We start from the raw sequence: 21,384 nt of genomic DNA on the forward strand, positions 1-21,384 counted from the left end.
AGGCACTCAGCTTACAGGCTCTCCAGTCCGACATGCACACACATGAACCGGCCCCGATCAGAGGAACATCAGGTTCTCCACCTCTGTATGGAGGCTGGCACCACCCTGCTGTGACTGACCGAAGCCAACTCCAATTAGAATGCAGGGCCGAGCATTGCGTCAGTCTGAAGAGGCGGGTCTGTGTAATTGACAGCATCTTTTTCCGTGACGTATTGAGGAAGACCCCAAAAAGCAAGGACACAGTGTGGACACAAACCATCACTCTGGAAGTGAGTCTTGGTCTTTTGGTCATTTATTACATTCTTGTATCCAGGTGTAGTCAAGAATTTGAATTACTTTTTTTCAGGTTTTTACAAAGTGAATGAGATATTAAATATGACGAGTCACGAATAAGATAAGATAAAAATGTCAAAGTCAAAATGATAGTGGATGGAACTTGAGGTCGAAAATGCTAATATACCGCCATCTGCTGGACCTTTTGTCGAATCACAGCTTTCCAGGTGTGCTCATGTAATAAAACGTAGTAAAAAAAAAATAGATAACTTGTAAACTATTTCTGAGATAAAAAATATTTGCATTTGCAAAGTGAGGGACTCAGAAGATTTAAAAATGTAGGTGACATTTAATGCAACATAAGTGCAGTTTTTTTATGGATACAAAAAAAATGCAGGCTTTGCACAATAGAAAAAAGGACAAAAGCAACAATTACCCACAACACCAATCTTATCTTGGTTAGAAATTGCTTTGCAACTAGATCTACAATGTCTACAATATTCAGGAAGAAAATTGTACTGGTCTATTTTGCTGTAAAAGCCATTATCTTTTTATTTTTTTACTGAACGCCGAATGAGAGGCTGTTATATCACACAAGGCTGCAGGCTTACTGCTCAAGGACTTTCTGTCACAAAAACCCTTTTGCAGAGAGGCAGCCTGACTGCAACAGATTACATGGAAAAAAGCCATTGTTTTTTTCTTTTCACACTTCTGAGCTTGAAGGTTACTGCAGTACTGCAGTGGATTCCATAACACAGCAAACACAATGCTTTATGGTGAACTCTGTGTGACATTTGGGGAGAGGGGGAATCTCATCTTCATAGAAGTTTTCTCATTTGTGAAATTAAAAAAGGTTACAGTAAAGCCCAAAGTATTCATCTGTGCAGCATTAGGAATTTACAGCCACTAAATATTCTTTCTGTGTGGACTGCACAGGCACACTGAACTCACAGAAGTGAGCTTTGAAGGCTGTTCCTTTTATTTTACCCTCACAATCAGCTGAGGCTTAAGGGAGCGTTATATAAGACGGTTATTCTATAATACATTCTGAGCTCTAATGTATCTTGCAAATTGAATGCTTAGAACCAAAGAGCAAATTAACTGGAAATAGGCTGTTTACTATACTTACAAAATATTTAGTAATGAGTCAAATTAACAGTCTGGAAAGTTGCCCCGAGGAAAGAATATGAATCCACATCTACTTTATCATAAGCATACAAGAAATCCTACAGCCTTTTTTTGTGCCAACCAGTTCTTGGTGTTGATATTATGAAAAAATTATAGCTGTTGTAATTTTAGCCTAAGAAGTAACTGAATATCTTTTGGACTCTATAGGTAATATAGGAACAAGAAGACCTCTGAAATTATAGCAATTATAATTTCAACTTTGAAAACCAACTAAAAACTACATTCAAGTTTATCAATTTCTGATCCAAAAATTAAAATCAGCCAAACTCATCATGACAAATTCAAACTTGGACATCAGAGATCTGATGGATTTCTTTCAGGCTTGATTGCTAGATGTTAAATTCATGTTATAAGTTGAATTTTGTTGCCTGAATTCTACCAATCCAATTTCGGCAACCTCGCTTTTTGAAAGTTGTTAAAAAATAATCATAATTTTGAGCAAATTGATTCAATCGTTTAAAATATTAGACAATTGATTTATTACTTGAATTCCTCTTTAAAACATTTTTTTAAAATCTTCCTATTAAGCACAAACATTCAGTTCTAAGATTTTAAAAGTAAAATATTTATTGTTATAAACTCTTTAGTATTCGGTATAGTGGTTAAATTTTAGATATCAGCTTACTTCTCTGATTAAAACCATTACAACTATTATTTGCTCCCAGATGTAAAAAAAAATCATGTCCAGTGTTACCCATGCAGGTAGTAACAGTTGATCCCATAGAAGTCATGTTTCTTACCCACAACAACATTGTCCCTGAGGTTCACAGCAGCACGTGTGATGGAACAGTTAAAGTCGCGATGGGCCTTCGATTTACTAAATGAATTTTGAAGGTCCAGGAGGCAAAGAGCTGCGCCTTCTCCACCCACAATCCCAACTCTGTCCACTGGGCGAATGCCAGGCAGGACAGCAGGCCTCGGCAGGATGCAGGGGTTAGACACACTGCCTGGCAGCTCTCTGCCCTTTGCCAGCATCTCCTGCTCTGAAGCTTCACTTGATGATAACGCTAGCTCTTTGGCCACAGATGACTGACTAATGCTATGAAGATTTCCTCCACGCAGCTTGCTCAGGCTCTCCTCCCTGCTGACCTCCATCTCTTCCCGGGAAAGAGGGGAGGTGTACATGTCCAGGGGTCGCTCTGTACCTGAGACCCTGGCAGCGTTAGGGTCTTGGCGGATCTGTGACGAGGATACTTGCATTGGACTTTGATCAAATTGGAATTTGCAGTTTTCTCTCTCTCTTTCCTCATACACAGAGCTTTTGCTCTCAGTTCGTTGTCTATGTAAAACCTCCCGGGACGGCTCAGTGCTCTGTACTTCTGTGGAGCCAGAACTGTACTTTGATTGATTATGATACTTTTGATTTTGATCTGGTGGTTCGTTAAACTTAGCTGAGATCTCTTGTGGCCTATGTTGGTTTATAGCAGGTGAAGGAGAGCCTTGATTTGGAGCTAGAGATCGATTTGGGAGTTCAACAGCAGTGGGACTGAAGGTGTTCTCCTGCTGTCTTCTTCTATATCCTCCTCTGGGTTTAGAAGGAACAAATACGGGAAAGGACCTTTCTCTCTGGAGGGAAATAAATTGAATAGGATTAGTGTTGCACACTGTGACTGGTGCTGTGAAAAGGTGCAACGTTCTCAAGGATTTTACCAGAGGTGCAGTGTGTGAATTCATCCCTGTAATTTCACAGATTTTTTCCTTGAAGTCGTCTATCATAAGTGGATTTGCTGGCCCAGATCCTTAGCAAAATCAAATACCAACAGTATAAAATCATGCATAATCTCTGACTGAATGAAATTTGTCATTCTTCTTTGGCTGAAGGATGTTAGTTTAACATTTTCTGGGAGAACAGGGGATGATTTCTATTTCATTTCGGTCTATCTTTGCAGTAGGGAAAGCTTTCATGTGTGCCAAAGCTCAAAAAGGTGTGCTTTGCCATTTTTGAAGAACAGTAGTCCTGTGTCTAAATTAAATATTAGATGCAGGCCCACTCCCCACTCCAATAACTGTTGTGCTCTCCCTAACATATGAACATACGTTCAGGCTTCTTTACCTGTGTGATGCATTTGGTAGGAGGTGACCCAGTGTGTCCTCTCCAAATTTTTCAGCATGTTACTCGTCCGCTCAGATAATGACAAATCCCAGGCCCGAAGTTTAGGGTTGGGCAGCACCATCTTTGGAGGAGTGGGATAGAAAACCTGGTTCTCTCCCTTCAATGGCTTTGTATGCTGAAGGAAGAACATTGATATTTTTTAGAAAATGATCAGATCAATTGTGATTTGATGTATTGGATATCGTCAATGATGATGTGAAGCTATGTACAGTATTTTATTACTCACGTCCAAGAAGCCGTCTTCTCCAGCCCATGTAACAGCTTTCTTACTGGTTTTCATTGGCGTCTCCAAGACCTCATGTCTGTATGGACTACCTGCGCATGGAAATAAAGACATTTTAACCTACCTCTCTTGAAACATCTATTCTATCATCCCCTTTAACCACAACATGTTTGACTCGTACCTTTAGTTTTGCTCAGCAGAGTGACATCTGGCACGTTATTTGGGATGAGGGGGTTGAGGAAATGTTGGGAGGCAGCTCTGACTCCTGTTTCAGGGTCATCTGGGGAACGGAAGGATGGGAACATTGCAAACCGGGAGATGTGGGATGAATAGGGATGCTGCTTTGGAGTCGCTATCTTTATCATTTTCTCCCTGTTGGAAGACGAAGTGTATCAAAGTTGGATGCAGACAAAAGAAACCTTAAATTAAATTTAGAAATGAGTCTATCAAACAGAAAGTACTCACGCCATATTTATATCAGTTGGTTTTGGTATGCTGAGAAAAGAAACAACATTAATGTTATCCTTAATGTTAATAATTGACTAGTTATGATAAATCAATGGCTACTCACAGCTGGTCATTGAGACGAACTTTACTCTTCTTTATCCCAGTATTGTTATAACGATGTTGACTGTTGGTGTACCTGTGAAGGTGAAACAACAATCTATAAGTATGATGTATTGCATTTTTTATTTCTTTGCAGAATGTTTTTACACTCACTCAGATATGATGGGTCCTCCATGACCAAAGTGATAATGGCCATTTAAATCAGGCGGGATGCCGTGGTTTAGGGAGGACTTGGGCTCCATTTGGCTGCTGGAGCTCTGACTCAGAATAGAGGACGGTGAAGGCAGGATGAAAAACCAGGTAAGGATAGATAAATGAGGGAGGAAATAAAGATAATTAAACAAAATCTGTGGTGAAACCTTGTATGCTCATCAATGTTGTTGCTTTGTCTTTTTTCTTTTTAATTGTGTGTGTTAATTCACAGCAATTTATTATTTATGGCCACTTGTCTGGTGTTTTATAAAAATACTTTCCACCAGTTTGTCCCTTAATGTCACACAACCAACATTACTCATTAAATGAATGGCATGTTTACACACATTTGTATGTAGTATGAAATACAGCAATTACACAACAACTTAGTCAAAGAAAAAACTTACCTGGGTAGGGGTAGAGTGCAAAAGGCAGAATGACAGAAAAAAAACTGGTCTCTTTTCTTCTCCTGGTGCAGAAATGCAGTCTTCTCATTCCAAATGGTCCAAAGAGGAAACGTTGAAGCTTTCTTGGACAGAACAGGACTCACTCATCTTCACTTGTGACCAGTGAGCTGGGTTTGGATTCCTGGGACAGCCAGAGTGATGGTGTTTCAATGAACAATAGGATCTGAGTGACACCCTATCCAGCCCATAGCACATAGTGTGTGAGCAAAGGTGTGGTTTAATTAGCTTACATAAGACTAAATACTGAAACAACATAACAAATTTGTTTGCCAAGACCAGAAAAAATAGAACCTGCAACCTTGTGAAAATGTTTTTCCCCTGTCATGTACAGTTGTAATAACTGGGGGGCTCGGGGGTCACAATGTGCTGTTGTAATATTTCATATTACATCAGGTCGTTCATATGCAGTGGGTAATCACTGCTCTGGATGCCAATCATCCAGTCATCAAGTGTGGATCTGATATTATTACATGTTCACAGTTTGGTGAACTCATACAACTAAGCATGGGATGGAATGAAAATCAAGCTTGGTCCGCCTCGGCACACGCTGACACCAGATACAAGCTGAGTGCGGTGTGTGGTGTTTGGTTACCGGAGTCGTGTTTCGTCGTCTTCATTCTTAGGCAACATAGAAACAGTTATACCTTCAGACTGCATGCCCTTGACAAAGCCACAACATTTGTTCAAATAAAGTCTCAGGAACAACCTTGTAGGAGATTTCAGTGTGAGGATCATCCTGTTCTTATGTTGATTTAGACATTACATGCTCATTTTGTAGAACATCTCCTTCTAGGATTTGGTTGAGAACTAGACGTGCGCTGTCCTTGGTGCTGTTACTCTGCCGTGACGCAGCATGAATAGGGCTAATTTATCTCTCTAGACAACACTTAAGTAAAATAAATGACAGAAAGTAAACATAATGCAAATTGAAATTAATATACAGACTCTATTTGATGAGATTTTGTCCAAATCAACCCCTAATGAGAAAATGAATAGTGAAATCCTTGATTTTAGAGATCCAAGAAAGCCTATCCATTTTTTTGGCTGACTCAATTTTATGCATGCTTTATAGTTATGTGAAAACAACATTGCAGACATCAAAAAACTAGTATTTGATTATACCATTAAACACTCACGATTAAAAAAGCAGCAAATCAAAGTAAAAATCTGCTTCATCTGGATTGTGTGGATGTGATTCTGATTTAATTGTATCTAAATCCTGATTGGTGCATAGAGGTATGTCACACCTCTGTTTTCTAACAACGGCAGTGAGAAAGGTACAGAAAGAGATACTTTCTGAAGATACAAATTTGAAAAAAACAAAAAATGTCAGGGCCTGTAAAACAGGAGAGCACACCTGATCTGCTCCCCATCCCTCAAAACATCAGAAACCTGAAAACTGCATCTAAATACCAGTTTTCAATCAGCAAACAGGAAAGAAGTTCAGTATAATCTATGCAGCTGCCTCTTTTTGGACATGACTGCTTTAAAAGCTGCAAGGTTTGCCTTGTTTGTTGGCACTCACAAGACCCATATTCTGCATTCTGCCTTTTAATTGGGATTCCCAAGAGACCATGTCCAAAGTCTCAGCAAAACACCCAAGTCCTATCAAGCAGCCTAAGCTAAGTCCAGTAACCAATTACCCTGCTCTGCCCCAGCGGAGCTAGTGTTCTCTGGATTACATTCGCTGCTGCTGCATTATAAATGGCCACAGCCTACAATGATTTCCCTATAATATTAGTTTATTGTGTTCATGCAGGTTGATGCTTAACCCCTACAGGGTTGTTCACATCAACTGAAGTTCACCTTAATCCGTATATAGTTCTTGTAGTTACCCCTAACCTCTGAAACACTGATAAATTAATCCACCTCTCTCTGAAGGAAAAAACATGTGGCATTGGCTATTTTCTCCAAGTTACCAGTTTAACCTGTGGATCAGAAGATTGTCAGAGTCCTAAACATTTGCTTTGTGACCCTTGTGACCCCTGAAACCAACTAGTAGCCCCTTCCAAACCACTACCTGGCAGCAGCCCCAGGTTATCAACTAATGAATTAATTTTGGTAAGTTGATTTAGGAATATTTACTATGTAAGAATCTATCTCGTTGGGCAGTTGTCTGCATAGCCTAGTTGGTAAAAAAACAAAAACATTTCACAAACACAGTAAGAGTGTGGTTGTTTTATTGTATTCGTATTAGTCTGTTGCAATTATTGTTCTCGTAGTAATCTGCCTCTGCACTATACTTTTGCTCTGGTTTATGCTTTAAGATGCTTGTTTAAGAAAGGAGATGCACTGATGACTTCTGGTGACTAGTAGTTCTCTTGAATACCTATGTTGAAGACACTTCCTGTAAGTCGCTTTGGATAAAAGCGTCTGCTAAATGACTGTAATGTACATTAATGTAATGTAATGTATAAATGTGCATATTTTTGACTTACACTGTACCTTCCAATATAGCACATACTCATTTTACACACTGTATGTAAAAAAAAACTGTGCCTTGCCAGCACATTTTTTAAATGCAGCCTAAATGAAATATCAAATTCGTGCTCGGTTCTGATTGGAGCCCTGCACAGAGTCTCTGGTGGTATTCAATAAAGAGAGCGAGTGAACAGCCTCCCCTGCAGGTTTTTTTTTTTTTTTTTTTTTTTTTTTTTCAATTTCTAAGGAGAATATGTATGCGCTGTGTTCTTCTACACCTCTGGATAGTAGTTTTCCCCACAGACTCCATCTCGACTTGACTGACAGCTGTATCATCGATCCGATCTCAAATAAACTGAATCTGTTTGACCACTTTTGCTGCCAGTGTTTCAGGGAAGAAGACTGGCTCATGAAGGGGATGATTGAATACATGTTTTGAGGACATCACTTCTCCTGGAAGCTCGGCTGCAGCCGCATCACCCCATTCATCCATTCATCCATCCATCCATTCATCCAACTCCTGCTCTCTTCCATTCAAGTGTCTCATCTGGTCCCCACAGCAGCTTCCAGCATGACAGCGTTTGACTTCTCGGATGTAGAGGCGTTTTTGGACTGCCACCCAGACCTCTTCGAGAAGTATCTGGTTCGAAAGGCGAGATGTGATCAGGTCAGCAGATGGTTGAAGGAGCACCAGCCGCTGAAGGTGTCCACAGCCGAGGAGAAGCGAGGCGCTGCTGCCAGGGATCCGCTCTGGACCTCCTCCAACCCGGACGGGCTCCGGCGCAGATCGTCCCACATGGAGCTGAGACGGAACTATGCTCGGTCCAAAGCCACCACCGCACACAGGACCTACGACGAGCATGTGAGTCTGAGCCAACACGAGTCCCAGGCCAGCATGAGGCGCCGTGCGCTCCTGCGTAAAGCCAGCTCCCTGCCTCCGACCACGGCACACATCCTCAGCGGCCTGCTGGAGTCCAGGGTCAGCCTGCCCCAGTACGCCTCCAGTGCCATCGACTACAAGTACAGACTGAAGGAGACCAACGAGAGGGAGTTTTTCTTGGAGTTGGTAAAAGACATATCTAATGATTTGGACCTGACAAACCTCAGTTACAAGATCCTGATCAATGTGTGTATCCTGGTGGATGCGGACAGGTGTTCGCTTTTCCTTGTGGAGGGACCTGCACACAAGAGGACACTGGTGTCTAAGTTCTTTGACGTTCACTCTGGCACCACTGTCAGGCCATCCTCCAGCACCCTTAACTCCAATGAAGTCCAGGTGCCATGGGGTAAGGGTATTATTGGATATGTGGCAGAGCATGGGGAAACTGTAAACACCCCAAACGCTTATGAGGTGAGTCTGGTGTTTATGCTGAATGTATTATTATACTTTGACTTAATGTAATGCAGATATATTTACAGTCAGTGAAGCTATTCATTCATTAGTCGAGGATCAGACATTTTAAACACTCCTACATGAAAAGTATCAACACATGTCTAAAAAGAATGGAAGACATTTAAACGAGTTGTTTCTTAAGCTGAACTTTGAGTTGAGCAAGGGGACGCTCAAATCAGAGAAATTAAGAAAGACTCTATTTATTTCAATTATGTCAGAATAAAAAAAACTTCTCTGTATAATATACAAAGCAAAATGCAATCATGCCTTATAATTCTTCCCACAAGCATTTATATCATGGCCCTGGGCTGCATGGGAAGCTAAGGCAACATGATTCCCCTGAGGTCTATTACTAGTGTAGATATGTGTCATGGGCATCATAGTTTTTTCATGCTTATAGTAAAAACAAAAAGGCCTCCTGCAGAGCCGTAAATTTACTTAGCCAAACCATTACACCTGGCTGCTTTAGTTTGTGACATAAGCACGTTAACCCCAAATATTTGAAGCAATGTATTGTCATACTGGGAGTACAACATCAAATGTGTTGTTTTTTTACTGGGCACAGTGAAGTTACAGGATATATGTGTATTAAACCTGCATGTTTGATTTATGTGTAACATGTGTTTATTGCAGGACCACCGCTTCAGTGATGAGATAGACAAGTTAACAGGCTACAAGACTCAGTCCATCCTCTGTATGGCCATCTGTAACAGTGATGGAGAAGTCATAGGTGTTGTACAAGCAATCAACAAAAACCCCATGGGCACTCCCTTTACTGAGGATGATGAGAAGGTAAGCCTCTTCTGTGTCTCAGATCCATGTTACCAGGGGATTTTCACATTCATAGGCATTTTATCCGCTATTTAATATCTTAAGTATTATTGTAGTTGGTTGACCATTATGGGCATTTCAGAGCTGGAGTTAAAATTGGATGCTTGTGGAAAACACACACACACACACACACACACACACACACACACACACACACACACACACACACACACACACACACACACACACACACACACACACACACATTAACACTTATTGCACAGAAGCTCTTGAGCCATGCAGCTGAAAAACACTGTTTTTCCTTTGAATCTTCTTAATGGCTGTGGAGAGGGGCAAAGTGTTCCCTCGGAAGCAAAACACAAGAACAATGAAAGGAGGAGGTCAACCTCTTACTCAAGTGTAGAGCATTAAATATGTCTGGCTTTGCAATATATACGCACACTTAGGAAACACATTTTGAGTGGATACACTTTAATCTTTAAAGCAATCTGCTTTAAATGGGTTTGCTACAATTTGTGTGTATTAGTTTTTCTTTATTTACTGTTCCACAGCTTATATTTGCATTTTCATTCTCCCAGTTTGGTGATGAGCAAATAATACATTGTGTATCTTGTTTATGTGAAAAGTACTGGCTTCTTGATTAAGTGTATAGCCCGGCACTAAGAAAGAATAGGTACTCATTTGACATACACTTTGTAGTCAGTAAGAAAATCATCAAAATGTTAATGTTTATTCACCTTTCAGTTCAGCTGCACTGAGATGCAACAGTTTGTCCACAAGGTGGCAGAATAAAGTTGAGGATAATCCTTTTTTTCTCAATACATTTTTTCAAAGAAATCAACTTCAAACAAAGTTTTCAGTTTTCTGTAATTTAAGCACTTTTAATATACAATTTTACTGTATGAGAATCTAAAAAGCTCTAGAAAAAGCAAAAGTAACTGCGTTTATGCTACACAGACACTGACATCTTGATCTGCCAGCGTATCTCAACATTTTAGGGCCCTTGATGTCTCACTAAAGTCCTTCTTTCTCTAGATCAATACTTCATTAACAAGGAATCCAACAGCCAGACTTTGATCCAGTGCATAGATTTATTGGAGAGAAATTTGTGCAGAGAAGCAGCAAAAACTCCATCATGACTTTCTTCCCCCCATCCCCACTCACTCTTTCTTTCTCTTACCCAGTTGTATGCCCTCTTGTTTAGCATACCTATAGCTAACATTATTATTGATTATGCCTTTCACCACTTTCTTGGTACTTTTACTCAGGTTCTGCAGATGTATCTTCCATTCTGTGGAATATCGATTTCCAATGCCAAGTTGTTTTCGGAGTCTCGCAAGGAGTATGAAAGGAGTAGGGTAAGAGAATTTAAACTGTGCATTTATAAAAAAGATCTTTGGTTGTTTTATAGATACTGGAGAATCAGCAGTAGCTTTACATTTTTAGACTTAGTTAAAATATATAGGTTTCAACATATGTATGTCAACACTGCAATGCACATAAGTCATTAATTACCTTTTTGGTTGCCACAGGCTCTGCTGGAGGTGGTCAATGACCTGTTTGAGGAGCAGACCGACCTGGAGAAAATTGTAAGGAAGATCATGCAGCGAGCGCTGACCCTGCTGCAGTGTGAACGCTGCTCTGTGCTTCTGCTTGAAGACATTGACTCACCTGTGAGGCTCTTCCTAGTTTTTAAGTTTGTTCTTTTCTCACAAATGTATTTTCCTTAACTTTTCTATTTAAAAATGTAGCTTTTCTTGTGCAAAACTCTCCTATCTTTGTTGCCGAATGTTGTTATAGCTGCTACATGTCTCTTCTGTAGGTTGTGAAGTTCTCTAAGACGTTTGAACTCATGTCTCCCCTGTGCAACATGGACCGTGACATCAGGTGAAAGGGACATCATGAAAAAGAAAGTTATTAATCATTCTAGGGGAGATGCTAAGAGGATGCCAAAACAGCAACACAGACCTTAAATAGATACATGTGATGTGCATCTTTACAAATCCATAACACACTCAATAATTACTGCTGCCGGACCTGATTATTGTTTCCTGTTTGTGTTATTGGCCACATCAGCATGGAGAAGCTATCGTGCTCTGATTGGCTGATCAATAACAGCATTGCTGAGCTGGTGGCTTCCACAGGACTGCCTGTGAACATCAGCGATGTGTGTCAGGACCCGCGCTTTGATGCTGAGGTGTGGAAACAATAGTCTCCCTATAAGACCTATTAGAGCAAACACAAATGAATGGACACACACATTGAGGCTGCAGCAAGTAGACACAGACACACATCACAAACACCAACAAAAACAAAATATGTGTTGTGTTTTAATTAATGTTTTACTAAAAAAAGAATGTGGGCCCGGGCAGCTCTTTATAATATACATTACTCAAACAAACACAAACTTCATATTCACAGTCTCCTCCATTGACAGGCGGATCAGGCCTCCGGATTTCACATCAGATCAGTGTTATGTGTCCCCATCTGGAATCGAACTCATCAGATAATTGGTAAATTTACCGGAAATATTCAACTTGTCCTCACTGGGAAATCTGTTTTCATGTTAAAGTCAATGATGTGTATGTTTTCTGCAGGGGTCGCACAAATTCTGAATCGCCTAGACAGGAAGACGTTCAATGATGCAGATCAGAGACTGTTTGAGGTTTGTTTTTGAAAGCTCTCATTACAGCTGTTTCATCAAAACTTTAAGTGTTTATTTTTACATTGGATACACAATATGCCAAGTTTTTAAAGGTTTCTTTTGTGTTGTTTTTCTCTGGATTTTCCTCTGTGTACAGGCATTTGTGATATTCTGTGGACTTGGAATCAACAACACTATGATGTACAATCAAGTTAAGAAGACGTGGGCCAAGCAGTCTGTGGCACTGGATGTAAGCACTGCCACGTATTGATTACAGCAATCACTTTTTACCGTGATTCCACCACTTTGGAATACATAAGATATTTATATAAGATATTTATATAGATTTGTCTTGTATTTTTCTCTTCTCTTTTCCCACAATCCTGTCGCTTTAAAAATGTGAAATAAATAATACAGAGGTAAAATTACAGCGATATCACAGAAATACATCATCCACTACCACTACTTTTTAGAGAACTTGACAGTCAATCCCATTCTCATTTCTGGGCCTCTGATAGCAACACACCCTTTAGCGACTGTATGAGACGCACTGCGCTTTCACCTAACTTCTACGTGGACCCATCCATTTTTAGAGAGAAAATGCTTCGGGAGTGTGATGACATGATATAAAGACCAAAAACAGTAGGGGGAGGAGATGTATGGGACAAACAAATACAGAAGACCGGTGTTCGAGAACGACGTTTGTGTCCCAAATTGTTACTGAGTTTTTTTAAAGTTATGTTACTGATGTTTGTGACATGTTTTACGTACTTATGTTAATTTATTTTACGTTTTACTTTGTTTATATTGTTGTTTTAAGCCAAACCATTATGTTGTTCCTTAACTGAGCTAATTGGTTTTGTTGCCTAAACCTAACAAGTGATTTTGTTTAAATTCACAATGTTAATCACAGGTTTACTGTTACCGTGCACTGTCTAAACAGTAAATAACATTTCTGACAAAGCGTCAGTATGTAACGAGTTGAAATGAGAACGAGTTGGTCAGACATATGAATGTATTTCTATACCGAAATTTAAACTATATTGCATTAAAACATGCTTTACACCGAATCTCTCTATCATTAAAAGTGCTAAATGAAGTTTAACAATCACTGAGACAATGATAAACTTTATACAAGCTGTGCTTTGAAAACAACTATACAACAAGGTATGCAACAAGGTGTATTTGCATAAACTGATGTATGGAACATACTAGGTCTTCTGTTAAATAGTAAATTAAAACAATCTAAATTACTCTGAATAAAATAAGCAAAAAATAAAAACAGATTTTTATTACATCTATTCAAAGTGTAAAGTAGTAACTGAGGACAGTGGTGTCACTGATGTATCCTAACAGAGGCTCTCCACATTCATTAGCATCTCCATCTGTGTTCTGCTCCGTTGCCCGGTATCTAACCTGAGCAGTCACATTATCCTCAGCAAACATGGTTCTACTTCTCTACCATAAATATTTCAGCTGCTTTCAATAATTCATGATAAATACATGTGCCAGTCTGCTCAGCTTTCATCTAAGGCAACAAGGCAACACTCCTGTATTTCTGTCACACAATCTTTGCTGTTTCTTTAAACAACTGCTGTTGTATTTCCTTTTCTGTCAGAGGACCCAAAGTATAGAGTATAGTATATTGATAGTCTTCTACAAAAGCGTCTTTTCAAGAGTTGGTCTTATTTAATTTAGGATTTTCACATCAATGGCATTGGAATCACTTTTATACATCTCACTGCATGATTTCTGGTTTTTTTTCAGATGTTGTCCTACCATGCTACCTGTTCCAAGGTAGAAGTTGACAGACTTAAGGTAAATTAGACTGTCTGCAACATGTTTTTTCAACATGCTCTGCCTCCTCCATTGCTTGCACTGTGTGATTGACAGCTCTGTCCTTTGCCCCCCAAAGGCAGCAAAGATCCCCCTGAGCAGTGAGTTAGGCATCGATGAATTTCACTTCAACGACTTCTCCTTGGACAATGACGCCATGATCACTGCGTCACTCCGGATGTTTCTGGAACTCGGAGTCGTCCAAAAGTTTAAAATTGACTATGAGGTGAGGCCCTTGAATATGTCCTGTGATATGTTTGTCAGGCGCTACTGTCAACAGTGTTTATGTGTGTATGTATGTATATCACCTGTATGTCTGTCTTCTTGTAGGTTTTATGCCGCTGGCTTTTGACTGTGAGGAAGAACTATCGAACTGTGGCGTATCACAACTGGAGGCATGCCTTCAATGTGTCGCAGTGCATGTTTGTTATGATCACAGTAAGTTTCAAGATCTCCAACTTCTCTAATGCCAGACTCTTAATTTAATTCTATACATTCAAACTGTCTAATACAGCAAAGGGTAATTTCCATCAAAATAAAAAGATCCAATCTTAGACCCTTGATGGGGATTACAAGTAAATTGTAGAAGTTATTATTAAAGTCATGAGAAAAATAAGCCTCAGTGAACTTTTCAACAATCAGTCAATAAACAAAACATCATTAAGAGGAAACATCACAAGAGAAACATTAAGTGTATCTCCTCCCCTCCCCTCTCCTCTCCTCTCCTCTCCTCACCTCACCTCTCATACTCTATTAAATGGCAATATCTAATACTGTATAAATAAAACCAAACAGAATGAATAGAGCATGAAAGCTGTTGTTGACTCTGCAAAATGAACGGGTAAGAGTGTGCCGATCTGCTGTTTTATTTGGCAGACAGCCAGTTTCCAGGATGTCCTCTCAGAGGCTGAGATACTGGCACTGATGGTCGGCTGCCTGTGTCATGACTTGGACCACCGAGGCACCAACAACGCATTTCAAGCCAAGTAAGTGAGGCAGGCCTATAAAAGTATGATGACCAACAGCTGTCTTACAGGTGTCTGAGAGTTTCACTGCTCTGTTTTGTCCTGCAGGACAGGTTCTGCTCTGGCTCTGCTCTACGGGACATCAGCCACCCTGGAGCATCATCATTTCAACCATGCAGTCATGATCCTACAAAGTGAGGTCAGACCGGTGTTTCTCATATTATTATAACGCTTGAGTAATTTGGAGGTGTCCTGTATTAGCTGAGCCATTCTTAGTTTGCTTTCCTTGACTAAGGAGATGCAGGTGTTTAACTTGAAGTGATGGATAACATTTTGTGAATACTAACTCCTGAATGATGTTGGAATTTCTCATTTCAAATACAAATTACAAATAGCTTCTATATCACATGGTGTCATGGTGTAATTTAATGTTTATTTTCTTAACTGTACAATTATGGCTCAGTTATAGCTAGTATATAGCTAGTTTGTAACACATGTCCTTAGTTGGGACAGATGACAGCTAACTCAACAAGAAAGCACAACCAAAACAATAAAAACACTAATGTATAAAATAAACTAAACTAATGGAAAGATCTGTGATCATCCATGACTACATGTATAATCACTCTAACATTTTAACATTTTATGGGTCTTTGAGCACTGGGCTACCAGTGAGCCACTGGTGTGCAGAGTGAGTTTCGGGGCGGTGCTGGTAGGCGGCAGCAGCGACCACCGGTGACGTTAACACACTGCTTTGATCAGTTTGACCATGAGGAATTGTGTTCAGTAATGATTTCTGCTAACAGAGGACAGAGAAAGTCTATACACATTGCTAATTAACATTGATAATAGGAGTCGCATTTGACAGTGAGCGATGACTTAACCAATGCATTGGCTGTAAGGTGCCTCTATTTTAGCCCCTATTACTCATCCCTGCCTGCTTTTGTTTATGCACCTACTATATGCTATTGTATTTTTTCTTCTCACAGGGCCACAATATCTTTGCAAACCTCTGCTCTAAAGAGTATAGCAACATGATGCAACTATTGAAGCAGGCTATTCTCTCCACAGATCTGACTTTGCACTTTGAGTAAGTTGTCTTTTTAATGGATTCAGAGCTGAAGTACTACGAAATTGATAATATGTAAAACTGAAGTAGATTTTATGGATTATTAGACAAACTCCTACACATAATAAGAAAAATCAACATTTTGGTTTCTGTGCTTGTGTGTTGAAAACCGCATTTGAGTGTGTTATTTGCCTTTTCACATTTTCTGTATCCTTGGCGGTCTCGTTGCATTGTCAGGCGCAGAACTAAGTTCTTTGAGTGTGTTCTGTCTGGGGAATTCAGCTGGACAGATGAAGGACACAGAGAAGTTCTCAGGTTTCTACCTTTGTGCTAAATGAAACCTTTCTGTGCACAAATCACTTAAACTGTGAGAAGCCAAACAAGTAGCTAAACACTAGCTTTGATGTCATCAACAGGTCCATGCTGATGACAGGATGCGATCTGGGAGCAGTCACTCGTCCCTGGAAGATATCCAAACAGGTTTGATGTTTATCACATCTGTGCTTTTATGTTTGAGGGTTTGGAGATGTAGGAATATAAGCAAAAATAGTTTAAAAAAGGACCTGTATGTTCCGTCATACGACATTTTATGCTACAGAAATTTGCATTTATAAAATACAGAAATTTTGGTTAAATAATGAAATAATGATGGATGGCATTTATGTCCCAAGGTTGCAGAACTGGTGACGAGTGAATTCTTTGAACAGGGTGACAGAGAGAGGTCTGAGCTTAAGTTGACCCCAGCGGTAAATAAGCAAGCTTTAAAAATCCCATCTTTCACTCGGATTTCTTTCACTTTTCACTCAGATTTCTTCAAATCTTTTGGCAAATGATTATGATGAATGTTTTGGGTCATGGATAACACAAATTGATCACCTCTCTGTAGGCCATATTTGATAGAAATCGCAAAGATGAACTACCTGTCTTGCAGCTGGAGTGGATAGATGGGATATGTAAACCCCTTTATCAGGTAGGTAAACCTTGATGTCAAAAATCACAACAATAAAAGCGTTATTTGGGAGTTTGAATATCAACTGTACTCTCCTGTGTCGCTACCAGGCAATGCTGAAGCTCAACAGGAAGTTGCAGCCGATGGTCGATGGGATAGATGCCAATCGAAACAAATGGCAGGAGCTCTGCTCGTCCTATCAGGAGACACGCAGAGCCTCAGTGTCCAATCAGATTGCTGAATCAGATCAGAGTCCTGAGCCTCTTGAAGCCGCAGATTCAAATCAACACCTAGACTCCACAGAGACTGTGGAGCTTGTTGAAAACACCAAGTTTGGGTCAAAGTCTAAGTGCAGTCAGGATCTGAGGTTCAGAGTAAACCAAGGTCCCTGTGATGGTAAATCAACATCAGCTGGCAACATGATATCTGCAGGAAAGAAGTAAAGCAAGCTGAGTGTTGAGTATAGGTTTATTCATTTAGTGGCTCTCATGGGACTCCTCCCATATCCTGTGATTTTCCAATACATGCACTACCCTAAATGATTTTAAAAAATCCGGGCAGATGAAATGCAGTTTTTATATGCTGAGCACATTGCTTCTCCCAAGTGTCACTGTGTTTAACTCAGGCGTGAATAATTCATGTTGGTCAAACTATACTTAAAGGGCAGTTTTAAATTTCTTTGTTTCTTTTTACCTTTTTTTTTCTATCTATCTATCTATCTATCTATCTATCTATCTATCTATCTATCTATCTATCTATCTATCTATCTATCTATCTATCTATCTATCTATCTATCTATCTATCTATCTATCTATCTATCTATCTATCTATCTGAATGCTTTAAATTACTGAGATGTATAAGATTGAGAGACTACTTTTGAAACCAAAGAGGGCCACTTGCCACTGTAATGTTTTTTAATGGGAACTGCATAAAATCCATAAGCCAATTGGAACGCCTTTACAAAAAAAGGAATCACTGTGATTTCTCTCACATAAAACACAAATTGCCAATATGAATGTCGACCGGAGCATGATCGTGTTCCTGAATGTTCCTTACTGTCTTACCTCAGTTGCAAATCTTTGGCTGCATGGCATTATTTTCAATGTTTGTAGGTTAACCAAGCCTTCGGCCGTCTACTTCTCCTGTGAATTGCATGTGTGTATCATAAAAACCTTGTATCTTTATGTTGAGGAATTAGGTAGATAATGTGGAAGGCCAAATGTTAATGTATTGATTGAGCAAAGTCATTGAACAAATACAAACTCTTCAGGCTGATTGTATTTATGTTTGTGTGTGTATGTGTGTGTGTGTGAGAGAGAGATAGAGACCTCCTAATTCCTTTAAAAAGTTATGACACAGATAACTAAAAATGTTTTTGTCTAATGGGTCTGAAAGTTACTTACTGTAAAGGTATAGTTAGGTTTTTGGGAACATTTATTAGTTGTTAAATATTGATTATTTATTTCTCCCCTGAGTGAGACAAAAGCATGCCTGTATGTCTGTAACGACTGATCTACTTTCTGTTTAAAAGCATCCTTATGTAACTGTGATTGTGTTACAGTTAACCCTCAGGATGTCAGTGACTCCACGCATATGCATTAGCTAAGCAAGGGTTGACAAATCTATAAACTGCAAACAAGAGCATGAAAAACAGCCATGAGTTTGTCTCACTATGGGTAAGAAGGAAAAATTCTCCAAAACGGAACTATACCTTTAGAAGATTTTACGTACAGGATGAAAAATTCCTAAATAGAAGTTTTGAGGTTCTTTTAAGCATAATGGGTATATATATATATATATATATATATATATATATATATATATATATATATATGTGTATCCATGTGTATCCATTTGTTTATATTGTTTGAGATTCATCACAGTGTTTTTGTAGTTCTGGGCAGCATGCCGATTATGTGTCATGTTTGATGTTGATACTGGACGTTATCTTGATGCCTTTGACTGCCCTATGAGATTTGCTTTGCATGAAATCACTGTAAGGGATATACTAAATATTGTTACGTAAAAATATTGTTGCTGCACTATTGTTGTTGAGAACAGATAAAGATTTCTATTTTCGATCACAGAATATACCAAAATTATTTTTTTTTGGCTCATTATTTTTCATACATCGGACTCTATATTTATGCAAGATGTAGAATTGGCATTTTCTCCTGCTATTTATAAACTGTCCACTAAAAGGACATTATTAGAGAAGACAAGAAAGTGCTACATTTCAGATAAAAGGGAGTAAATCAATCTCCAGCTGGTTTTGTGAATAAAATGCTGTGGCATGGCATCTTATCATTTGTTGTAATTTGTGATTTATACATTCAAGTAGATTTCCATGGCTATTGTTCACAATTACTGAAAGGTGCTTTTTACGGAATACAGAGCATTAATATAAGCAGAACACAACTATTTGATATAATGGATAACCTGAGCATAGAGTGAAGTCATTCTCCCTCTGTACGAGTCTGAAAAGCTGAACCAACATTCTGTTCCTGTGACACAATCATCGTTGCAGACAACCGTCATACATCCACAGTAACGAAAAGATGATTAAACTCGATGCACTGTGTCTGTGCCTACATAGTTTATCAGATGTCAACATCTGCTCAGTGTGTGATTTGGCTATTTTGTCATTGCTGATTATCAAAAGCTGAAGTTGAAAATATTTCTTCTTATTTTTTGTGTCATACATGCCTATATGGATATGCATATTGATAGCCGTTTGTGACTGAAATACAATATTTGCATTTCTGATGATCCAAACAATCTGCTTTGAATATCTTAAAGGAACAGTTCAGATTATTTGAAGTGGGATTTTAAGGTACTTATGTATTACCTAGTGTTTGAAGGATCAGACAGGAGTATTGACAAGAAAGCAAAGTAATGTACTGTTGTGGACGGAGGACACAGTAAAACTAAGACAAACTAAAGAAAGCTCAAATAAATTAAAAAAAATCAATATCCATTTCAGTGTACACTATATTTAGAATATTTTCACCACTTTATATTGCCTTCAGGCAACTTTATGATGCAGTACTGAACTGAAGGGGAAACTTGTCTATAAAATTTAATTTCAGTTCAGTCCCCTGTCGGAAAATATTTTAATTATAGCGTAAACTTAAATTGATATTGATTTTTTTAGGTGAGCCTTTCTACTAGCTGGCTAAAATATGTTTTGCTGCTGCCCCCGTCCACAACGGCAGTCTACATTGCTTTGCACCTGTGCTTGTACTGCTCTCTATTCCTATAAAAAGAAAAACTATCCCTTTAGAAACAGTTCACAATATCCATGAAAAACTAATGTTAACCAGCACTTTCCAAATCATCTCATCATGAAACTAAAACTAAAAGAACAAAGCTCATCCGTGAATAAAATGTCCCCAGTGGTAAAACAACATGTAACCTGAACAGTGACTCTAAGGTTAACTCATCCACGACGCCAACAAAACACAGCCACATCCTCACAGAGAGCACATTGTCGAGGGAATCTTTACATATTCATACAGTCTCTTTTAAACCCTGATATGTGAGTGTTTGATGCTGGTGCTGATTTTAATAAGGCAGCGAGGTGAGGCAACAGTAGCAGCAGCAGAAGTGTGTAAAACTCAGTTCAGCCCGACGCGCATGCTGCCGCCAGCTGCCAAACCATAGCCAGAGTCGGGCCTTAATCTATAATTTAACATGGATTGAGTTTATTCTCCTCAGGGTCGATGATCAGGGGAGAGCCGGATGGAGAGAGGAGGGAGAGCCTTCCAACCTCATTTTTGATACAGGGCCATAGTCTTTGATCTCTCTCCCTCTCTTCTGTCCTTTTTTCTGTTTTATCTCCCTCACACAGACACAATGTTCTTCTCTCTTATTCAGTCTGACACTACATGCAATATGTACACACTGACAAACAAAGAATTAAATGACTGGATGAAAAACAAACACCCTGGAGAGACTTGTGTAATGATCACTAAGATATTCCTCCACCTAGATTGTATCCTGAGTCATTTCTTATGAGGCTGAGAATAGAAACCAAACAATCAGGCAATAACCTCTGAGAATGAGCTACAGTAAAGGTATTAAACACTGTGTGTGAACATAATCACAGTAATGAGATCACTCTTTACTGCCGCTTTGTAAGTCTGGAGGAAATGTCCTATATCCATTTTTAGAAACTAGACTGTTGCGAGCAAAGCCATGCAAATGAAATAGTGTGTAGACTATACATTTTAATACCTACTCTCAATACTAATGGTTATGTACCAGGAATAGCTTTGTGGGCCTCGTGCCT

The 21,384-nt window shown here is 39.2% G+C and overlaps 1 protein-coding gene across 1 annotated transcript; it reads left to right on the forward strand.

The window, feature by feature from the left end:
• The first annotated feature begins 8,015 nt into the window (after positions 1-8,015).
• pde11al (phosphodiesterase 11a, like) lies at positions 8,016-17,535 on the forward strand. Its single transcript, XM_054621225.1, has 20 exons — positions 8,016-8,795; positions 9,471-9,629; positions 10,898-10,987; positions 11,162-11,302; positions 11,452-11,516; positions 11,706-11,826; positions 12,067-12,142; positions 12,227-12,294; positions 12,431-12,523; positions 14,041-14,091; positions 14,189-14,335; positions 14,440-14,547; positions 14,986-15,095; positions 15,183-15,273; positions 16,064-16,164; positions 16,381-16,458; positions 16,560-16,623; positions 16,815-16,889; positions 17,030-17,113; positions 17,203-17,535. The coding sequence occupies exons 1-20, from the start codon at positions 8,016-8,018 to the stop codon at positions 17,533-17,535; spliced, it is 2,835 nt and encodes a 944-aa protein (XP_054477200.1).
• The last annotated feature ends 3,849 nt before the right edge of the window (positions 17,536-21,384 follow it).

Source organism: Anoplopoma fimbria, chromosome 20 (assembly GCF_027596085.1).
Source record: "Anoplopoma fimbria isolate UVic2021 breed Golden Eagle Sablefish chromosome 20, Afim_UVic_2022, whole genome shotgun sequence".
Classification (NCBI taxonomy): Eukaryota; Metazoa; Chordata; class Actinopteri; order Perciformes; family Anoplopomatidae; genus Anoplopoma; species Anoplopoma fimbria.